Here is a 17,329-nt window from a genome sequence, read left to right as displayed (position 1 = left end):
AATGACCCAACTGATTTAGTCATTGCACCAATGGATGACACTGAGATGGCAAAAAAAATTGGCATTCCAGTAGCTGATGAAGATAAGGAGGAGAAGGATGGTGAATCTAGTATGCCTACTGATACTGATGCTAACAGAGATAGAACTGAAGATGTGGATGGACAGCTGATGGAAGATGCTACAGATGATGTAGATGATGCACATGATGATGAGTTGGTAAATGTGTATGACAAGGAAACCCCTATTATTGCAATGGGGAAGTTGTTCCCAAACATGGATGAGTTTAGGATGTGTTTCAGGACTTATGCAGTCAAACGTGAGTTTGATGCCAAGACTAATTAAGTGGACTGGTAGAAAGAAGTTTTATGCAAGATGTAGAGGTTTTGATGGAAGTGTCAAGCCTTGCAAGTGGTACATATCTGCTAGACGCCAACCTGATGGAAGTACCATTAGGGTGAATCAAATCCCACACCAACATACTTGTATTACAAGTTCACACAGAGTATCAACAATGACATCACAGCTTTGGATTGCAGAAAAGATCACTCCTATTTTATCCAAGAAACCAAACACTACTGCAAAGAAACTTAAAGTAGACTTGGAAAAGCAATACCCCATTAAGGTGAAGTATAACACGGTGTGGAAGGCAAAACAAAGGTCAATGAAACAATTATATGGTGACTGGGCAAATACTTTTAGGATGCTTTATAATTTCAAAGCAGAGGTGGAGAATAGGTCACCTGGCAGTGTTGTGGAGATAGATACTGAGGTAACAGAGGATGGAAGAGTCCTTTTCTCTAAGTTTTTATGGCTTTAAAGCCTTGCATTGATGGCTTCAAGGCATGGTGTCGTCCATATTTGAGCATAGACTCATCATTTTTGACTGGCAAGTGGAATGGTCAATTGGCAGCTTGCAATGCTTTGGATGGACACAACTGGATGTTCCCTGTTGCTATTGGCTTATTTCAGTCACAGACAAAGGTCTCGTGGACATGGTTCATGATGCAGTTGAAAAGATGCATAGGGCCAGTGTCACCTTTCGCAGTCCACACAGATGCATGCAAAGGGCTAGAAAACGCATTGAAGAATGTTTTCCCCCATTGTGAGCAGAGGGAGTGCTTCGGCCATATGTGGATGAATTTGATCAAAAAAATTAGAGGGGAAAAATTTGGTCGCATGTGGCCAGCAGCAAGATCTTACACTAAACAGACACATTCATATCATCTTGGTAAGATAATGACAGCATGCCCTGAGTTTGGTCCATGGGTGAACACCTACCATTCTCTATTATGGTATAGGTCAGGATTTAACACTGCCATCAAGTGTGGTCATATCAACAACAACTTGGCAGAAAGTTTTAACAACAAGGTTAAGCAGTTAAAAAATTTTGCCTGTGCATGACATGGTTGACCAAATCAGGATCATGATCATGCGCTTGTGGGAATTGATAAGAAGGATTGGTGATTGTCTACAAGGGGATAAGCTTCCTGCAGTGGTACATCAGGTGGTCAACAGGAGCAGAAATCTTACACATTTATCTATTGAAAAATCTTCTGTGTGGGGTGCTGAAGTTAGAGATACCAAAACTGGTAGAAGGCATGTTGTTAACACTGAAATGCATGATTGCACTTGTTTGGAGTGGCAGCACACTGGGAAACCATGTGATCATGCCATACTTTTCTTGGCCTCCCGACCGAAGATAAACATGCACCCATATTTGCACGAATATTACTCAGTAGCAAGATTCAAGGCTGCATATGCAACTCCAATTCCAGCACTTACAGATCATTCTCAGTGGCCTGAAGTGGAAATTGAAATTTCCATGTGTCCTCCCCTAACAAAAAGAAAGGCTGGCGGGCCTAAAGAGAGTAGATTCAAGGCATGGTTTGAGAAAGGTGGGGGTAGTAAAAAGGGCAAGGGAAAGAAAGATGCAAAGCCAAAAAGGTCCCAAAAAGGTAACAAAAATATATGCAAGTTGTGCCAGGAACTTGGGCACCGAGTTGGATCTCCCAAATGTTGTTACACTCTTGAAAGGCCAAAGTATGTGGGCATATGTTTGCATTGTTTACTATTTTGTTGCATTTTTTAATTACTAACCAGTTGACATGCTTTATCTTTCTAGGAGGAAGCGTGCAGGTGAGCCCCTTGTTGTTCAAGAGTGCTAGCCAAAGAAAAAGGCAAGAGGCAATGGCTGTAGAGGAAAGAGAAGTTTTGGTGAAACAATACACATTCACCAGACTAGGATGGTGTGGTGCAAAATGAGCAAGACTTGGATGTGCTGCTGCAAGATGAGCAAGATTTTGATGATCTGGTGCCAACTGAAGATATGGGTACCTCCAAAGATATTCTAGCTGATGTTGTGCAAGCTGAGCCTATGTTGGAAGTTGAGTTGCCAACTGAAAATATTCCAGCTAATGTGGTGCCAACTGATCCTATATTGGGAGTTGTGTTGCCAACTGGTGATATTGGGTCCGATGATACTGCAACTGTTGTGGTGCAAAATGAAGTTGTTGTTCCAGGCAGTCCAGTGAAGAAAATCAAAAGCTTGAGTGAAGTGGGTGTTGTACAACCAAAAACAAGCATTGGTAAAAAGAAGAAGAAGAAATCGAGTGGTAGGAAGAAGCAAAAGTGAAAATTGAAACTTGTGTATTGCTACTATGTTGTAGTAATAAAACCTTGCGTGAATTTGTGTAATGGTATTTTTACTTTGATATGATGTGTATTTGTGTAATACTATTCATGTTTGAGACAAAATTCCAATTTGAGCCAAAATTCAAATTTGAAGTTATTTGGTCTGTGGTATTGGTGTTACAATGATTATGGACTATTATGCATGTTAGTTGATTAATTGGAGCACTTTTATTATGTGAAACTATGCACATGAAAAATGTGCTCCACATGAGCTCCAAAACCCCTCCAAAGCTAGGGAAAACAGACCCATTTGTAAGCAAGTTTTTTCCGACCTTCTCTAAATGAGCCAAAAAAAGGGAACTTGACATCTAGTGTGTGTATATAAGAGTCCTTCCTGATATTGGATCATTTCGATCAAGTATGACATGTTTACCACTAAACCCTAGCTCACTTCTCTTCAAACCCCTACAACCTCGTTCTGATAGCCATCTTTTGTGAAGGTTTTTTCATGAAAATATCTGTAGTCCAAGTTTCTTATTTTTCCTAGATACCTAGTCACATAGAACGATGATCGGCACAAGTTTTATATTTTTTTGGAATTAGTTATGCTCAACCCTAACCGTTGAAAACCTCTCAAAACCCCATAAAAACTCCATCAAACCCCGCACTCCTCTGGGCCATTGGATCGCTGTGAATGGACGGTCTGGATCAGGCACTAGGGCTACGTCCACGATCTGTGGGCTGCACTCTGATTGGCTGATTCGAAGATGTTGAATATTATAACACGCAGCATTCTGGGCCATTGGATGGATGTGAACATAAGCAATGGTCTGGATCAGGAGCCACGTCACAGATCCATGGGCTGCGCTTTCATTGGCTGGTCGTTTTAGCCCATTTTTTACGTTGTATACGACTGAGCAGGCCTGCCATGTGCTGTTGGGGGTTAATTAAAGTGGCCCACCCGTTGGACCGATGGACACCACGCTGCATTTGAGCAGGCCTGAAAAGGCGCGCGCAGCCCTGCCACAGCCGCCCTCGCAGCGTTGGACGTTGCATGCATGGCATCGAGCACACCCGCCGACACCCTCGTCGCATTATGGCTATTTACCCATTCTAGATGGGTCTAGATGCCCGACCATCGCTAGCCACTGCATGCATGGCATCAAGCTCATCGCTCGACGCGTTTTTAATTGCTAGAGTGCTACACAGGTCGTTGGCATTACTACCACAATGCATGCGCGTGTACACACGGGTTGGCTCGGGTGACTCGATGCCACATTGCCTGTTTCCCATGCCATTACGAGGGAGAGGGAAACAAAACGTTAAAACGGTGCACCTCGGCTATTTAAGCACACCCAAGCCTACATCTTCGTCTCACTCTCCTTCATCTCCCATCTTCACCAAAAGTCGTCTGAGCCGTCCCAAGATCCACTCGAAGCTAGCAAGCAAGATGCAGTTCACCGGGGCTACCTACCGTGTGCCGCCCACCTTCCCCGAGAGGCTCTACCCTGCCGGAGTCCGGGTGTGGGCGATCTCGAGGTGGAGGGGGGCAAGGGGACTGACCGATTTCTTCCTCTCTGCCGGCTACCGCCACCCCCCGAGGGGCTCTCCGGCCATGTTCCGTGTCGAAGAGGCCAGTAACAATGGCCATCCTAACGGTCTCATCGTGAGGTTCACCAACCCCTTCGATGCCTACTACCTCCTCAGCCGTGTTTTTTTGGTGTGGATGCGAGTTCATCGCATTCACCATGTACAACATCTTCACCGACTTCGACAGCGCCTTCCCCGCCGATGAGCGCATGCACACCCTCCCGTACCCCACCGACGACGACGAGTGAAGGAGTTGGTGATGACCCACAAGTATAGGGGATCAATTGTAGCTCTTTTCGATAAGTAAGAGTGTCGAACCCAACGAGGAGTAGAAGGAAATGACAAGTGGTTTTCAACAAGGTAATGTCTGCAAGTGCTGAAACTATAAGTAACAGAGTAGTTTGATAGCAAGATAATTTGTAACGAGCAAGTAACGATAATAGTAGCAAAAGTGCAGCAAGGTAGCCCAATCCTTTTGAGCCAAAGGACAGGCCAAAACGGTCTCTTCTAATAGGCAAAGCGTTCTTGAGGGTACACGGGAATTTCATCTAGTCACTTTCATCATGTTGATTTGATTCGTGTTCACTACTTTGATAATTTGATATGTGGGTGGACCGGTGCTTAGGTGCTGTTATTACTTGAACAAACCTCCTACTTATGATTAACCCCCTCGCAAGCATCCGCAACTACGAGAAAAGTATTAAGAATAAATTCTAACCATAGCATTAAACTTTTGGATCCAATCGGTCCCTTACGGAATCGCGCATAAAGTAGGGTTTAAGCTTCTGTCACTCTCGCAACACATCATCTAATAACTACTCCACAATGCATTCCCTTAGGCCCAAATATGGTGAAGTGTCATGTAGTCGACGTTCACATGAAACCACTAAGGGAATCACAACATACATACTATCAAAATATCGAACACATATCAAGTTCACATGATTACTTGCAACATGATTTCTCTCGTGACCTCAAGAACAAAAGTAACTACTCACAAATGATAATCATGCTCAAGATCAGAGGGGAATTAAATAGCATATTGGATCTGAACATATAATCTTCCACCAAATAAACCATATAGTAATCAACTACAAGATGTAATCAACACTACTAGTCACCCACAAGCACCAACCTATAGTTCCGGTAACAAGATTGAACACAAGAGATGAACTAGGGTTTGAGATGAGATGGTGTTGTTGAAGATGTTGATGGAGATTGCCCTCCCCAAGATGGGAGAGTTGTTGGTGATGATGATGACGATGATTTCCCCCTCCTGGAGGGGAGTTCCCCCAGCGGAATCGCTCTGCAGGAGGGCAAAAGTGCTCCTGCCCAAGTTCCACCTCGAGACGGCGGCGCTCCGTCCCAAAAGTCCTCCCCTTATTTATTTTCTAGGTCAAAATGACCTATATACCAGAAGATGGGCACCGGAGGTGAGCCTGGATGAGCACAACCCACCAGGGCACGCCTGGGGGCCCAGGCACGCCCTGGTATCTTGTGCTCACCAGGTTGGCCCCCTCTGGTACTTATTTGCTCCAATAGTCTTCATATATTCCATAAAAATTCTCCGTAAAGTTTTAGCTTGTTTGGAGTTGTGCAGAATAGGTGCCTAACATAGCTCTTCCAGGTCCAGATTTCCAGCTGCCGGAATTCTCCCTCTTTGTGTGTACCTTGCATATTATGAGAGAAAAGACATTAGAATTACTCCAAAAAGCATTATTATGCATAAAAATATCATAAATAACAGTAGGAAAACTTGATGCAAAATTTACGTATCAACTCCCCCAAGCTTAGACCCCGCTTGTCCTCAAGCGAAAACCGAAATCGAAAAACATGTCCACATGCTTAGAGAGAGAGGTGGCGATAAAAACAAAATACGGACATAGAAGCATCATGTTGATTATTATAACGGCAACAAACTTAAACTTAAGACTTTTATCATATACTTCTCATGAACAAGTGACAATTCATCAAACTATCGAAGTATAAAGCATAAAGTCTATTAGAAACCAACAAACTATGTTCTCAGTCAACTTTGCAACTACAATTCATCATCTTTTCAGGAAGGGTCACGTATCGGAGCCTTTAGGCAAGTCCGCATACTCAACCATCATATAGTCTTCTATGATTGCTAACACTCACCGCATACACATTAGCAAAACGTTTCAACCGGACACATAGAAAGATAGGGGCTTATAGTTTCGCCTCCCAACGTATTCACCTCAAGGGTGATGTCAACAATAATAACTCATGCTACCCATATTCAGTTGTACATATGTGCCTAGATCTTTCCTCACCACATGATGCTTGCCAAAGGAGAAAAATAAAAAGGAATAGAGAGAAAACTTTGACTCTTTGCATAAAAGTAAATACATAAAAGTAAAAGATAGGCCCTTCGCAGAGGGAAGCAGAGGTTGCCATGCGCTTATTTGTTTGTATACTCAACCCCTTAGTGCAAAAGAACATCATGTTGTATTGCCCCTTGTGATGGCAGCCTTTATTATGCAGTCTGTCGCTTTTATTCTTCACCATCACAAGTTCGTACAACGCTCAAGTTTCTCTTACACTAAATGATCTCACACTTTTAGAAGAAATTTTTATTGCCTTATTGCACCGATGACAACTTACTTGAGGGACCTTGCTCAATCCCTAGGTAGGTATGGTGGACTCTTAAAAATAAGATTTGGGTTTAAGGGTTTTTGGATGCACAAGTAGTATTTCTACTTAGTGCGGAATTTTTGGCTAGCAAAGATAGGGGGCAAGCACCACACGTTAAAGGATCCATGACAATATGACTTCTATGTGAATATGAACAAACATAAATCATTAAGTTGTCTTCCTTGTCCAACGTCAACAATTCTGACATATAATATTTTGATGGGGGCTCACAATCACAAAAGATTTCTAGGATAGTGTATTTATATGTGAATCTTATCTTCCCTTATTAATTCTTTCATGAGTTGCATCATTGACTAATGTTATGTTTTCAATCTTTAATAAAATTTTCTACTTATACTTTTCCTTATGTGGTGTCATCACCTACCATAAGATTAGCATATGATCTTCTTGATTTATTTTCTTTCCTTTTATTTATTTCCTTTCTTTTTATTGCAACAAGAAAGTAAAGAAAGCAAAAACTCAAACTAAACTTTATTATATATCTCGCACATGATTACAAGGATAGATCACTAAGCAAACTCTCGAAAAGAAAGGATCGAACTAAACTTTTATTCATCTAAAGAAAAAGATCGAGCTAAAATAAGTAAAGGCAAAAGATAGTGGGGATGATACGATACCGGGGCACCTCCCCCAAGCTTGGCGGAAGCCAAGGGGAGTGCCCATACCCGATATTCAATTTTCTTTTGGTGATTAAGAAGGTGGTGGTGATGAAATAGAGACCTTGTCTTCGGGTTTCCATGGCAGATGGGATCTGACAGAAAACGACAAGGAAAAGAAAACAAAATAATTCTCCGTGATATGGTGGTCAATAGGTTCGGGGGGTATATAAAGATTTTTTTAATCTTGGGAAACAAGCGAACTGTAGAAAAACGGAGTCCGAAAGGTACCCGAGGTGGGCGCGCCCTACTATCTTGTGCCCACCAGGGTACGCTTACTGGTTGTTTCTTATTTTCCTAATTTTTGTTATATTCCAAAACTGACAAAAAATATTTTTGCGGAGTTTTCGGAGTCCGTTTACTTACCATATCACGTACCTCCTTATTTTCACGATTCTGGAGTGTTCCGGAAGGACTCTTTTATGTGTTCTTCCAGTGTCAAAGTTTGGATAATATTACTATCAACATTAATGGGCGTACCTTAGATATAATGTTTTATTCGTTGCCCATTAAAAACCTTCGGGTTAGTACCTTCGGCATTATTTATTTTGATAGCTCCAGACCAATAAACCTCCTCGATAACATAGGGTCCTTCACATTTGGGAGGAGTTTTCCTTCAAAGAATCTAAAACGAGAGTTGTACAAAAGAACATATTCTCCAACTTTAAACTCACGCTTTTGGATTCTTTTATCATGCCATCTTTTAACTTTTTCTTTAAATAACTTGGCATTTTCATAAGCTTGGGTTCTCCATTCATCTAAAGAGCTAATATCAAATAACCTCTTTTCACCGGTAAGTTTGAAATCATAGTTGAGTTCTTTGATTGCCCAATATACTTTATGTTCTAACTCAAGAGGCAAATGACAAGCTTTTCCATAAACCATTTTATAAGGAGACATACCCATAGGATTTTTATATGTTGTTCTATAAGCCCAAAGTGCATCATCTAATTTCTTAGACCAATTCTTCCGGGCCCTATTGACAGTCTTTTACAAAATTAATTTTATTTCTCTATTGCTAAGTTCAACTTGACCACTAGACTGAGGATGATAAGGTGATGCAATTCTATGGTTGACATCATACTTGGCAAGCATTTTACGGAAAGCACCATGAATAAAGTGTGAACCACCATCAGTCATTAAATATCTAGGGACTCCAAACCTTGGGAAAATGACTTCCTTAAGCATTTTAATAGATGTGTTGTGATCAATACTACTCAACCAAAATATGTGTATACCCATTAGAGGAAGGAAAAGGTCCCATGCAATCAAATCCCCAAACATCAAATGGTTCAACAGCAGTGAATAATTCATAGGCATTTCTTGATGCTTACCGATATTACCTATTCTTTGGCATTCATCACAAGATAAGATGAACTTACGGGCATCCTTGAAGAGAGTAGGCCAATAAAATCCGGATTGCAATACCTTGTGAGCAGTTCTATCTCCAGCATGATGCCCTCCATAAGCTTCGGAGTGACATTTCCGTAGGATTTGTCCCTGTTCATGCTCAGGTACACAACGTCTAATAATACCTTCTACACCTTCTTTATAAAGATGTGGGTCATCCCAAAAGTAATGTCTCAAATCATAGAAGAGTTTTTTTTTCTTTTGTTGGTATGTGAAACTAGGTGGTAAATATTTAGCAATAATGTAATTAGCATAGTCAGCATACAAAGGAGTGTTATGAGCAACATTTATTGCAGCTAACTGCTCATCAGGAAAACTATCATCAATAGATAGTGGGTCATCAAGCACATTTTCAAGCCTAGACAAGTTATCAGCTACGGGGTTCTCAGCTCCTTTTCTATCAGTGATATGTAAATCAAATTCTTGTAACAAGAGAACCCATCGAATAAGTCTATGTTTAGCATCTTTCTTTTCCATAAGATATTTTATAGCAACATGATCAGTGTGAACAATTACTTTTGAATCAACAATGTAAGATCTAAATTTATCACAAGCAAACACCACTGCTAGGAATTCTTTTTTAGTAGTAGCATAATTTCGTTGAGCGCTGTCTAGAGTTTTACTAGCATATAGAGCAAAGGGAATGCAACACTAGTGTATGTGTAACGGTCAAAATTCAAGGCAATGGCTAGAAAGTTTCTTGTGGTCCGAACACACCTCGTTTTTTTATTCCATTGCTTTCGAGACCTGTGGTTTGCACTGTACACCTAATTTCACTTCATGTACTTTTTCCCATTCCTTTGCTTTGCTTTCCTCCAGTCCAAACACAGCCTTACTTGGGATGCCTTGGGCATCCCCAAGCTTGAACTCTTGTCTCTCTGTATTCTTCTTATATTGATACCTCCTCGACTTTGAACACTTCATCCACACAAAACTTAACAAAAACCCTTGTGAGATCCATTAGTATAATAAGGCAAATCACTACCTTTAGGTACTGTTGTAAACTCATTCCAATTTCATAATAGCATTATATCTACTATATTCCAACTTCACCATGGTTCATACCCCCCGATACAACCCATAGATTCATCAAAATAAGCGAACAACACATAGAAAACGGAATCTGTCAAAAACAGGACAGTTTGTAGCAATCTGAACATTTACCATACTTATGTAACTCCAAAAATTCTAAAAAAAATTGGAAAACTAAATAATTTGCATAGCAGTACTGTGTAAAAATTTCAGAAACTTTTGACGTTCCAGTAAAAAATGTGAATTCACGCACTACAGCCAAAGTTTCTGTTTTTGCACCGCACATAGCAAACAAGCAATCTAATCATCCTAAAGCCAAATCTTGGCACATTATTTTTATAATACAATGGATGTATACAAGGGGATACTTATTTTTGAGAAACTTCCATGAAATTTTTTACATTGTTTCCATGAGCATGAACACAAGTGTTCAAGGTCGACCCTCACTTCTCCAATGCATAACCTTCCAATCACTTCTCTTTTTGAAAAAGTTTTTAGGCATAAGAGACAAGTAATTTTTTTTGTATTTTGCATTCTTTAAAAAAAAGTTTGTTTCGCCCACAAGTAAAGTAACAAAAACAAAAGGGAAAACAAAATCTACTTAGTGAAGAAAGCAAACAAGCAACCACGTGAATATCAACCACGCGCTATTGCAATATTGCTCCCCGGCAACGGCGCCAGAAAAGAGCTTGATAATCCCCAAGTGCAAGAAATCAATGTAGCAATTTCCAAAGGTGGAAGTGATAAGTACGGAGTGTCGAACCTACAAGGAGCTAAAGGTAAGATCAATATTCTCTCAAGTTCTATCTGCCACTGATACGACTACGTACACCGAACGTTTGCTTCCATCTAGAAACGAGAAATAAAACTACGTTGTGGGCATGAAGAGGATAGATTTGCATGATATCGGAGAACTAAAATATAAAAATAGGTGATGTTATCCTAAAGTTAGAATATATTACAAATAGCTAGTGTGGAATAATGATGGATCGGTGTGCGGAATTGTCCTAGGCAATTGTTAACAAGATCGGTAATCATTATTGAAATTTTATATGAGGGAGAGGCATAAGCTAACATACTTTCTCTACTTGGATCATATGCACTTATGATTGGAACTCTATCAAGCATCCGCAACTACTGAAGATCATTAAGGTAAAACCCAACCATAGCATTAAAGTATCAAGTCCTCTTTACTCCCATACGCAAACAACCCCCTTACTCAAGTTTAAGCTTTTGTCACCATGTTCAAGTAGGGGATTACAACGGGGTGCGGGAGAGTGGACTGCTTAAAAGAGATGAGGAAGGTGATGAAGATGGTGATGTTGATGAAGAGGATCACCGCGGCGATGGTTCCCTCGGTGGCACTCCAGCGCCACCGAGAGAGAGGGGAAGAGAGTCTCCCCCTTGTGCTTCCTCCTTCACTCCCCCCTAGATGGGGAGAGGTTCTCCCTCTGGTCCTTGGCCTCCATGGTGATGATGGCCCCCTCTGGCTTCCTACTCCATGGCCTCCAGTGATGATGGCCCCTTCGGCAGGGTGCCGGAGAGGACCTAGATTGATTTTTCGTGGGTACGGAGGCTTGCGGCGGAGGAACTTCTCTTCTAGGGTTCTTTTCGGGGTTTTTGGCATTTATAAGAATTTTTGGCGTCGGTCTCACGTCAAGGAGGTGCCCGAGGGGCCCACATGTCGCGCGCCCCCAGGCTTGTGGCTTCCTCGTGAAGCTTCTGGTCCTTCCTCGATGCGTCGGGGGTCTCTTTTCGTCCACAAAAAATCACCGTAAATTTTCAGCCCATTCCGAGAACTTTTATTTCTGCACAAAAAACGACACGGTAGTTCTGCTGAAAACATCGTCAGCCCGGGTTAGTTCAAATCGAATCATACCAAAACCATATGAAATTGTTGTAAACATGGCATGAATACTTCATAAATTATAGATACGTTAGAGACGTATCACCGGTCATGTCGCCCCCGCCGTCGATCAAGACACCACCGCGCTAGCCCGCAAGCGGCAGGGCAACGTGGTCATGCAGGGCGGAAATCCGGCTGGCCCCGCCGGGAAGGCACGCGCGTCGGGCACCGCCGCCACTGCGTGATCTGCCCGGCCGCTGCCGGAGAAGGTGGGAAAGGTTTCGGGCGTGAAGCACAAGAAGGTTCCTACGAAAAGGCTGGCGCCTTCATCAACTCCCTCCGCCCCGGCAATAGGTTCCCTGACGATGGCGTTCAACGGCGCTGCTTCCACCGCAGGCAAGGTGTTCGATGAAATGGTCGGAAGGTATGCATCTTCGATCCCTTCTACTTGCTTTGCCTTTCGCCATTGTGGTAACTCGTGACTTGATGTCACTCACTGTAGTGCCGGTTCGAACAATGCCGCTGCCGAGTTCGTCAACTTGTTGGACACCAACACCGTCAACATCGATCAAGGCTCGTTCGCTGATTTCGATTACAATGAAATGGAGGGTGGCGTGGATGATCACGATGGTGATGATGGAGTGAAGGAGGTAGATGAGGGGTTGTATGAGCAAGCGCAAGCAAAAAAAGCTCGAGATCGAAGAACTATACGATGTTGGAAGACCAAATCTTGATCAAGGCTTGGAGTGCAGTGTCTCTTGATACTTGCACAGGTACATTTCAAACCGCCAAGAGGTATTGGCAAAGAATCGAAGATCAATACTTCCGCATGATGGGGAAGCATCCCAATAGGACTCCACGCACCTTTCGATCACTCCAAGGTCGTTGGGACGTGATCAAGCCGATTTGTAGCTGTTTGGCTCCTTTCTTGGAACAAGTTCGCAATGCACCTATAAGTGGAACCATGGAATCCTACTATGTGAGTTCGTTTTCACGTCCCATGTTGTGCAAATCATTTGTACCATTGAAGTGATTGTATCATTTGACATTATTTTAATTGTGTAGGAGAAAATTGCCCAACAAAGATACAAAGACATGGAAGCTTCCGAAGGCAAAAAAATTAAACTAGAGCATTGTTGAAACTTGCTCAAAGGGTGTGACAGTGGAAGTTGATTGACAGAGAATCCCCACCGAAGAGAGGTTCACTTACGAACATGGATGAAGATGAAGATGATAATGGCCCAAGAAACTTGAACAAGCGCGCTGACAAGAAGACAAAAGAGAAGATCAAGAGGGAACACGAAGGGTCGAGCTTGCGGGACAAGGTAAATGCCATGGTGCAATCAAATGAGTTGATGTTAGCGAAGACATTGGAGACAAAGAAAGAGTTGGCCGAGAAGAAGGCACGAGAGAAGCAAGAGAAGTGGCAATTGCTCAAGGACGAGGGGTTGCGCAAGGCGGACATTGAGGAGAGAAGAGCACGTGCCGCTGAGAACAAAGCCATGTCCAAGCTTCTTTCCGAAGAGAATAGGATCATGACATTGAACCGTGATGGCATGAACGACATCACCAAAGAATGGCATGATATGGCAAGGAGAGACATCTTGAAGAGGAGGATGCTAGCGGCGGCCGGTGCGTGTTTCAGTGCCGGCGATGTTTTCTCATCGGGATTTGGAACCAGTGCCGCTGATGCATTCAGTGCGTCCGGCGATGCTTTCGGTGCCGAAGTTGAAGTGCCGGCGATGGATTCAGGGGCAACGATGGCATTGATGGAGGTGGTGCGGAGTGATGACGGGTGAAAAGCGACCAAGATAATGATGGACGTGGTCGTCACTTTTGCATAAAGTCCTTTTGCATTTGTCATACAAAACTATGCTTTTGTTTACGCGCGAACTAGGTTTTATTGTTCGAAATTGAATTCAATTGTCGGAATCACTGTAAATTCGCTTATCAAGTGAATGTGCATTTTTACGGGTCACTACGCGAGGTCTGCTCGGCCACAGCCCGATCTAACCGCATTTTGCGGGTCGGCATTATAGCAGATCTTCTAGAGATGCTCAAATCCCTTTCAACATAGCCAGTGCTTCTGCTGTAGCTGCCCTAAAACAATTGTTGGACACAAATTTCTGCACCATCTGTTGGAGATGCTCAAATCGTGATGGCTCAAATCGTGATGGGGAGGCTCCAAAGATGGATGGTCAGCGGAAGCACACAATTAGCAATAAGACAAGTCAGCTTACAGGAATTCAAGAAAGCTCTTAATAGTGACATAAATATTGTTTCCGTAGTGACCAAAAATTTCTGAATCGCTATGGGCCACCGTAGATAAAAATTACAACGTTATGGACCATCGTCATTGAAAAAATACACTGGAGACCATGGGTCACCAAGACCTCGACGAATGCCCTTACCCTGCATGCATCTGCCAAACGTCGTCAAAGAAAAGACCGCTACTGAAGGGACAAAGACGTCTAGAAACACTGCAGAACTCTCCATGTTCTACTCATATCCTCACAACGTATGAAAACAACCATTCCTGCTAGTCTATTGCCCTAGCAGGCAAAAAGCACAAGAGAACTCAACTGATCATGGACATAAAATCTCCTCTGATCCACAGTTCTTAAGCCTGGGAAGGATCATCCTTATCGGTGTCCATTTGCTCCGCCGCATGCTCATCCTGAGCACCGTCGCTAGCTGGCTCAGCGGACTCATCGGCTCCATTTGATTGTTGTTCCGGTGTATGAGCCTCGGGTGATGGGGTTTCTGCTGGCGGCGGGGTCTGTGGCTTTGGCGCTGGCCTGGGTTTGGTCATGATGGGTTTGCAGAACCTACAAGACAAAGTAGCGGGACAATTGTCAGATACATACAGCTCTTTCAAAGGGGATTTCCTGTGAAGAACACCAACTTACCTGTCAAGCGCTTCAGCCTTCTTCTTTATGTCAGAAACAAGGAGGACGGGATTAGCATGCTTCGGTAGAGCATCTTGCTGCTGCTTTTTCTCCATTAGCCAGGTCTCTGCGGCCGAGCACTCATTAACGACCTGTATGAAACAATACAGATTAGCAACTCGTCTCATCTTTCTATAGTCTTTGTATACAGAAAGTTGCTGCTATTCCAACATTTTGATTCGTCACTTGGATGTAGCTTAGCCATCAGATTTGTGTAAGCCAATTACAATGTGGACATATACTCGTGCAACCACTCTTTCTAACCAAGGATAAATGTTCAATCTACTGAGTGCATCTAACTCGATATTCGAACATGTGAGTGGAGCAATGCCACACAACTACACGCTGGGGGTGTTTCTTACTCCAATAGGCCTTTTTTCAACAACAAAAAACCAGTACCCAAAAGTAGGTAGTTTTTCCAAGGCAAAGAACCCGATGTCATCTCATAAAAATTCCGTTCTTCACCCCAATGTCATGTATTACTACATTTGATCGACAAACTAGCATTTTAAATAAAACAATATAGTTTGCATCAGTTTGTATTAAAACAAATTTCAAGTTTTCAACGCCAATAGGAGTTATCTAACATTTATTTGCAACCACACCGAAACCATATATTTGACAATATATATCATTAAAGTAGACACGCCCAACAAAAGCAAAGAAGGTTATCCTTCTTAATTAACATAACTATTCTTCTACTCCAAACAACCATAACTTAGTTATACACTGACGTGCCATGCATACAATGCATAATAGATGCAGACTTTTCATGGTCTTCAGTGCACAACTTTGACTGCGTTTTTCACTTATGACTATAAAATAGTACAAATACATAACATGGCATAAAAGTATTTTGCAAGGCACTGCAACGATATCATTCATATATGCCTAGTCCATACACTTTGTTATATATTGCTGGTCAAAGTTATGCAACTAGTACCCAAAAGTCGAGTGTGCTATATTTTGTAACGGACTACTTTCTTCGCCTTTTTTACACCTACTGACAAAGATGCATTTTATCAGTTAAGAGCTGCACTTCAGATTGCAAGTGGAGATTTGTCTAGTCCAAACAATAAAAATAACTGACCGCTAGAATGGGAGGACTTTACGTCTATAGCAGATAAAGCAAAGAGTGGTGAGCATTTCTAACATCAACCAGTCATCGACTTCATGTTAGCGCATACCTTTTGTTTCTCTGATACGTCTATGTGATCAAACTTTTGGTCAGCAGACAATGCAGCCTCTCTAAAACTGCGGATGCAGTACACCAATTGCTCAAGAGCTGGACCTCTTTCTGTCCACTCTTTGTAGCGCATTTCGATAGGACCACCAAGCTGCAGAGGAGCAAAGTTAAAGAATCATCTAGAACCTAAATGAGAACAAAACCAAACTGTAAACCATATAATGCACCGGAAAAAGCATACCTTTTTCAGTTCTTCTAGTTTTGCAACATAGACTCCCTTGGTCTCATCCTCACCATCTTCATACAGCCAATCCTCAACCTCCTGAAGTTTAGCCATCAACCCTTCTATATCCTCCGACATGACAAAATCATTGTACTTCTCATGAATCTGAATACAAGAGAAGCTGACATCAGGTACTGCTCAGTCATAAACAATCATCAGAGCATGCAATTCAACATACCTTGTTACGCATGTCATAAACATAAGCCTCAACTGAATTTTTCTTGTCCTTAGTTTCTTCCATCACTCTGTCCTGAAGAGCCATTTCATATTCTTTCTCAACAGCTTTCTCTAGCTCAACAGTGCCCATCGCCCCATACACCAATTCAGCAACTGGAACATTTGTTTTCTTAACTTTCTTTTTTGATGGCTCAACCTAAAAGGTACACAAATTATTTCATATAGGTAATTGTCTTGCCCAAGAAAAATTATTTCATATAGATAATTGCTTTGCAAAAATATTAACATGAATAAACGAAACTAAAATCTTTAGTCCATAACTGCAAAAAAACATAACAGAGAACTGCTTTATTACCACCATAAGGATGGTTACAAGCTTTTTCATGGGGAAAATCAAGTGCTTACAAAAAAAATGACACAGAAACTTCTTTTGATACTCATAGTGAAATACTTAATAAGCACCATAAGGATGATCACTACCAAGCTCATTACAGAAATATTGTGCAATTATCTGACGAAGTACTAACTAAGCCAAATAAACCGAGATAGGTACATTCAAATCTGGGTAAACACAGATTTGAAGCTGCAAAGAAAAATAGCTCTTCAAAACATGCCGCAAGCAAAAGACCAGGCATACTAATCCTATACACCCTCCAGTCCTTTTTAGTCTGCATATAAGTTTTGTCTAAAGTCAAAGTATCACTACTTTGACCAAACTTATACAAAAAAGTATCAACATTCACAATGCCAAATCAATATTATTAGGTTCATATGATATGTAGTTTCATAGTATATATATTGATATTATATATGTTGATATTTCTCAATGTAAATACGGTCAAATTTTACAAAGTTTGACTTAGCACAAATCTAATACGCGGAGTAGAAAGG

General features: G+C 41.8%; 1 protein-coding gene across 1 annotated transcript in view; it reads right to left on the bottom strand.

Moving 5' to 3' along the window:
* Positions 1-14,080: 14,080 nt before the first annotated feature.
* LOC123180709 (heat shock 70 kDa protein 14) overlaps positions 14,081-17,329 on the bottom strand; it is a 7,510-nt gene continuing 4,261 nt past the window's right edge. Inside the window, exons 6-10 of the mRNA XM_044592823.1 lie at positions 16,440-16,634; positions 16,220-16,366; positions 15,980-16,129; positions 14,754-14,884; positions 14,081-14,672 (exon numbers count right to left, since the gene is read on the bottom strand). Coding sequence (XP_044448758.1) covers positions 14,465-14,672; positions 14,754-14,884; positions 15,980-16,129; positions 16,220-16,366; positions 16,440-16,634 — 831 coding nt within the window. The 3' untranslated portion in view covers positions 14,081-14,464. The remainder of the gene's footprint in view (positions 14,673-14,753; positions 14,885-15,979; positions 16,130-16,219; positions 16,367-16,439; positions 16,635-17,329) is intronic.

This window comes from Triticum aestivum, chromosome 1D (assembly GCF_018294505.1).
Source record: "Triticum aestivum cultivar Chinese Spring chromosome 1D, IWGSC CS RefSeq v2.1, whole genome shotgun sequence".
Lineage (NCBI taxonomy): Eukaryota > Viridiplantae > Streptophyta > Magnoliopsida > Poales > Poaceae > Triticum > Triticum aestivum.
The sequence above is the reverse complement of the archived record's forward strand: the minus strand, read 5'-3'. Positions and strand labels throughout refer to the sequence as shown.